The 6,000-nt window shown below is 38.9% G+C and overlaps 1 protein-coding gene across 2 annotated transcripts in view; it reads right to left on the bottom strand.

Annotated features, from left to right (window-relative positions):
* efl1 (elongation factor like GTPase 1) overlaps positions 1-5,983 on the bottom strand; it is a 40,892-nt gene extending 34,909 nt beyond the window's left edge. The window contains exons 1-4 of one of the 2 annotated variants that reach the window (XM_028014758.1): positions 5,861-5,983; positions 5,441-5,540; positions 3,005-3,072; positions 2,828-2,912 (exon numbers count right to left, since the gene is read on the bottom strand). In XM_028014758.1, the coding sequence (XP_027870559.1) occupies positions 2,828-2,912; positions 3,005-3,072; positions 5,441-5,531 (244 nt within the window). In that variant the 5' untranslated portion in view covers positions 5,532-5,540; positions 5,861-5,983. Of the gene's footprint in view, positions 1-2,827; positions 2,913-3,004; positions 3,073-5,440; positions 5,541-5,622; positions 5,779-5,860 lie in introns of those variants that run through there. The other variant, XM_028014759.1, reaches the window with a different exon arrangement.
* Positions 5,984-6,000: the final 17 nt, after the last annotated feature.

Consider the following 6,000-nt stretch of genomic DNA (forward strand, 5'->3'; position numbering starts at 1 on the left):
AAGAGACTGATCCGTATTGACATGAAAGTACCAACGAACCTCCCGTTCCACCACAACAAATCTGGAGCAGCTGATTAGCATCTCAAAACCTTATATAAAACCTGAAATTTGACCCCAAATTACAGAAAAATGGAAAAAGAGCTTCATGGAAGCAGAGACAGAGGAGGAAGTTCAGACAATCATGATGATCAAAGACCATATCCCTGACTTCAACATCTCTTTGACTGACTGCTACTGGACATCTTTCTTGTCCACAGCATCAAAATCTACAATGACACTTTGAAGATACCTGGATGATATGAGTTATAGCCCTGGTTAACTTCCCTTAGGAAAAATAAAGGATTTGATTTTTGAATTGAATTTAATTCCAGTCAGTATCTAGTATCCGCTCCTCTAGCTGCCATCCCAGCAAGCCTCAGTCAGGCTCATCTGGACAGACGCTGCACTTTTCCTCCATTCTTTCTGCTAACTGCTCTTCCTCTGTTAGGTTTGGGGAGGGGAAGATCTCCTGCAAACAGGTGTGGACTTTGACTGGGTCACTCCACAGCCTCCACCTTGTTGTCTTCAGCCATCTGTGTGCAGTCTTAGCTGGATACTTTGAGTCATCGTCTCTGAAACTGTAGTTCTCGGGCAGATAGAAACAAACTGTCCTCCAGGATTTCGCTGCTTTCGTTTGACCTCCTACCTTTAAAAGCCTTCCAGGACCTGCTGCGAAGAGGCATCCACACAGCATGATGCTCCCACCACCATGTTTCATAACGGGGATGGTGTGTTTTAGATCAGTGGTCACCAACCACCGGGCCAATTGGTACCGGGCCGCGCAAGAAATAATGAACTACTTCCAGATCTTTTATTTTGAAAATCCTAAACCAGATTTTACCGGTTACATCTTGCGCGTCAAAATTGAGCCAACTTGCAGCAGAATGAGTAGCAAAACAACATCGGAGTAGAGTGAACCCTCGCTATTTCGCGGTTCACCTTTCACGGTCTCACTGCTTCGCGGATTTGCATCGTGCATTGTGTTCTGCATTCTTATTGGCTAAACAGTCTCTCTGCTTCTTCTCTACCTGTGTGTCAACAACGTTGCGATATAATATGTACACATACATAAAACAGCTGGCCAAATTTAACATAATCGATGGTGGCATGTCGGTTTAAAATAATCTTTTTTGCTCAGAAGAAAAAAGAGTGACAACAGCTACCGATAACAATGTTCTTCTCTCGAAAAAACACACCAGCACCGGGAACTTTAGAAGAAAACAAAAAACCGCTACAGAGCGGAGTCAGGCTGCAGCGGCTCAGTCAGAAGAGCAGTGAAATACACGTGAGTCACTATTTGTGCTACTGTACTTTGTTTTGTTTTTTTTCATAATCATTTTTTATTTTCTCCCGTTCTAATCCAATAACTCAGGTCGCGGTGGGACCGCGCTGATCTCCACAATTCGGGCACGGGAATCCGCCTTCAGTTCATATTAAAACTATTATTTTACAGTACAGTAGTTATTTGTAAAACAAAAAAAATTGTTTATACAGTACTTTTTATTTGTTAATCAAATGTTTGGGCCTGTAAAAAGGTTTTGTTCTTTGGTTTCAATGTATTATGAAATATTTCATTGTATAATAACTGTAAAAAAATAAAGGTTCCTACTTCGCGGATTTCGCCTATTGCGGGTTCTTTTTGGAATGTAACCCCCGCAAAAAACGAGGGGGTTAGCCCTAACCCCCCCGCACCCCCGACTCGATACTTACGACGCGTACCCCCCCACCCCATGGTCCGCACGACTAAAAAGGTTGGGGACCACTGTTTTAGATGATTTGCATTGTTTGTGGCATCTTGGCCTGATGCCCAAAAGGACCACAGATCTTTCTTCCTCTTGACCATACAGTCTCTTTCCTCGTGCCTTTTGGTAAGCTCTAGTTGAGTCCAGATCTGAGTTTCTCATTGCCTCTCTCCCATAAAGCTTCAACTGGTGAAGAACCTGAACAACACTGCAGAGTCTCTCCATTTCAGCTGTGGAAGCTTGTAACTCATTCAGTGTTGTCATGGTGACCTGGTGTCTTTTCTGACTAGTCTCCTTCTTTATAGTCATTCAGGTTGTGAGAGCCAGTGATGGGCAGTAACGCATTACTGCAATTCAATTCCTTTTTTCAGGTAACAAGCATTGAATTACAATTGCAAAACAAAAGTAACAAAGTAAAATAATTAGCAAAGTAAATAATTTTAAAAATAAGTAATCAGTAAGCTAGATTACTTGGGGAAGTAATCAGTAATTAGTAACTAATTACTATTTACAAGTAACTTGACCAACACCAGTGTTGACGGTCAGACCTAGGCAGATATATGGATCACATTACTTCCATGTCTTGATGATGAAGTTAACTGAACTCCAGGGGATGTTCAGGGCCTTAGAGATTTTTTTTGCATCCATCTCCTGACTTATACTTTTCAATAACCTTTTCTCAGATTGGTTAGAGTGTTCTTCAGTCTTCATGCTGTAATGGTAGTCAAGGAATAATGATGAATCAATGCAATCATTTATTTTAAGTTACATATTTTATTTAATTGGTATGATTTGGTTAAAATCAGTTCCACATTAAATGGATTTTTGTAATGTTTTTGTCAAAAACAAATGTTGGTCATGACTGATTTATAAAAGCAATAAAAAGGGTAAAACATACATAGACAGTGCGGGTAACTCACTAAAATAGACAAAGTAATTCATAAGAAAACACAGAGTATCCTCAAATTACTCAGGTGGGACTTACTAAGGCATTTAAGGCAAACACTTCACCACTGAGGAAATTGTGCTGTGAAGTGCTGCAGTACCTGTGCTGTAGTGCAGAGAGATGGCGCTGGACTTCATGGTGATTCCTCTAACCTGTTCATCCTCCCTACTGTCCAGATATCTCAGCTGGAAATCCAGCACAAAAACCACAGAGCTCAGTGGCACAGAAAGCAACAATTACTGATGTAATGGAGCAGGTTCCTACTGCTCCAGCTTACCTTCCCAGCCAGTCGACTTGATATGATCCCATTATTCGCCACCAGACAGTCAGCCAGAGTGGTTTTACCTGACAAGATAAACAAAGGATTTTATAGTTTTTCAATTCAGTTTGTTAACCAATGTAAGCTGTACAGGTACAGCAAAAATAAATTAGAATATCTGTAAAAAAAATTCTAGATGACTGACTAATTTCAGAAAGTACAGCTTGTAATATATACGGTAGATTTATTACAGAGTGAAATATTTCAAGCTTTTATTTGATATCATTTTGAAAATTTCAATATTGCATAAGATCAATAAAACAATTTTTAAACAAACATGTAAGCTTTCTGAAAAATATGCTCATTTCTTTGAACTGAATGCTTGGTTGGGGCTCCTTTTGATTGATTTGCTGCATCAATGAAGCATGGCAAGGAGGCGATCTGCTCCATGCTCTACTGATGTGTTCTGGTTGCTTTACTAACTGCCTCCAGTTCAACTGCCTTGTTGGGTCGGGTGTCTGATTTTCCTCTGGACAATATTCCATACATTCTGGAATTTATGTCAGGCTAGCTTGCGCACTATGATCATTGAAGCAGCATATGCTGCCTTTGGCAGAGTGGGTCTGTACCAAGATCTACTGGAAAATAAAATCAGCATCTCTATGGCCCTCTGACTGCCACCAGCAGGCAAGGTGGGTGAAGTGTCTTGCCCAAGGGCTCAATGACCGAGGCACGTGGAGTGGGGATTGAACCAGCAAACTATCACTGACTGGAAATTTCACTCTGGACTTCAAACATCTTGGATGCTCTGAAAGAATTGTATATTTGTACCAGTAACAAAAATCAAGTCTCTGAATGAACCTCGACAAGGAGCAGCAGGAAACACTTAAAACATGTTGGGTAGTGAGCACTGAGAAGCCCTGACATGACGCTTTCTCTAGCTGAGGAATCCCAGCTCATTTTTCTTTGGTCAATCTTTCAAGTTCCTCCAGTCTTCTTGGATGAATTCTGGTCTTCATGTACCCTACAAATTTTTAATGGGATTCACGTAAGGACTTTGTTTAGGCCAGTCAATAATGTTCACCTTAGTTTTCTTTCTAAACTTAATTGTTTTGTTTTTGACATGATGCTTTCTCTAGTGACAGCTCAAACCCTTAATGATGAGTTTATACTGTGTATAGTACAACCCTTAGTTTTACCTTGATTGATTGATGACAAGCTGTGAGCATTACAAAGTGAAAGAATATGATTTCACAATGGTGGTTTTGCTAAATAAAAAGGTTAGCTCTTATCTGTTTTCATCCTGAGAGTTTTGAGGGAGAATTTAGTTGTTTGGAGTCTTAATGTAAGCATCCAAAATAAAAGCTAGCATATTCAAAAAAGCTGTATTGAAAAATCATTGATCTGTTTAATAGCGCTTCAGAAATCTTTTGAAAAGAACTTAAGATTTCATAAGGGGGCTAGTAAAAATAAACTATACATTTATAAAACTATTTTACAAAATTTATTTATCAGGTCAGCTTTCCTTGATTATTAGTGACCATCATAATAACTTGTAAACATAGCTCTCTGCATGTCCCAACATGTCACAAAAAAGCCAACAAATTTGCACATTACATGCATTTGTTAAAGTCATCCTACTAAGTTGCACCTCCCTTGGATCATGAGTATATTTTCTTAATGTCATAATCTTGTACAGTGTGTTATTACAAGTATTGTTGTTATTGTTAATCTTGTTTCAATATATTTTGTGCCAACCTTCATGTGTTGATGCTGCTGTTACAGCAGAATTTTCTCTCTGTAGCAATTCTGCTGTTTCTATTCTAAGTTGACCATTATAGATCACCAGTATTTTTAATTTGAACTGTCGATCCATGTTTTCCCTGTTCTATTGTTGTTTTTGTTTCACTGTTGTATTAATTTCCATATTTTATTTATCATTAACAACTAGGGTTCCTCTTCTGTGGGTGCCTCAGGAATTTAATAGTAATAGAACAGAATTCAACTAAATAGAAAGCTTGTCTTCAAAAAGAAAAACTCTAGCTTTTTAAAGTGTTTGTCATGAAATAAATGCTAGAAAATCAATTACTTAATTGTTAGTCAATCAGTACACTGCATCTAGAAATTAAATGTTGGGATTTTAATGTCAGGTAATGATTTAACATAATGGTGACTCAAAAATATTATTATAAATTAAACCTATTATTCTGTTCAGAGTGAAGCTCGGCCCATCTTCATGCTGTTTATGTGAACATTGTATTCAATGAGATGGAGGATCGATTTCATTTATCCAAGTATTGTGTGACAATCTACCAACATTCTTTTCAAAACCGCTGATACTGTTACTGCTGTGGAAAACCAACTACTATCTGTCATCTCGAACCCCTAAGTGAAATGTAAAGTTAGGATCATTCTCAGTGACAGCGCAGTCTAGAAAACATGCTGTGAACTTACCGTGATCAACATGTGCCAGGATGCACAGATTTCTGATGTTAGCCGGGTTTCGCTGCAGGGTTTTGATCTTATCCAGGCCTGTGACTCCCATCGCGATCTCCTGGATAAAGCACAACGGCTGTCACTGAGCAGCACTAACAGATTGAGTCAGATCTCCTTTAGGTGAATAGAACAGTTAACACCTAGAGTGTTGCTCCTGCTCAGGCCCTGTTAGTGCAATGAATGACTGCAGATGTGAAGACGACTGGTCTGGGACTTGCTAACACTGGTTTAGCATATTGCAAACTTCTTATAGAAAGAAATAACAAATCTAAATAATTTAAATTTGAAGTTCTCACGTGAAACGGTCATCGTCTCCTGGGGTACTAGATTCGCTTAAACAACAGTAAGAGAGACACTATAAAAACATTAGAAACTCACAGAAGAAGCATGCGGTGTTCGTGATCCACTGGATTTTAGATTGACTGGTGAAAATGTATGCCTGAAGTCGATGTTTCCATGGTGCTAAACGTCAAGGTGGTTAACGTATTGCCTGATCAAAATACAGTGTAGCTAAATAA

This window comes from Xiphophorus couchianus, chromosome 4, assembly GCF_001444195.1.
Source record: "Xiphophorus couchianus chromosome 4, X_couchianus-1.0, whole genome shotgun sequence".
NCBI lineage: Eukaryota > Metazoa > Chordata > Actinopteri > Cyprinodontiformes > Poeciliidae > Xiphophorus > Xiphophorus couchianus.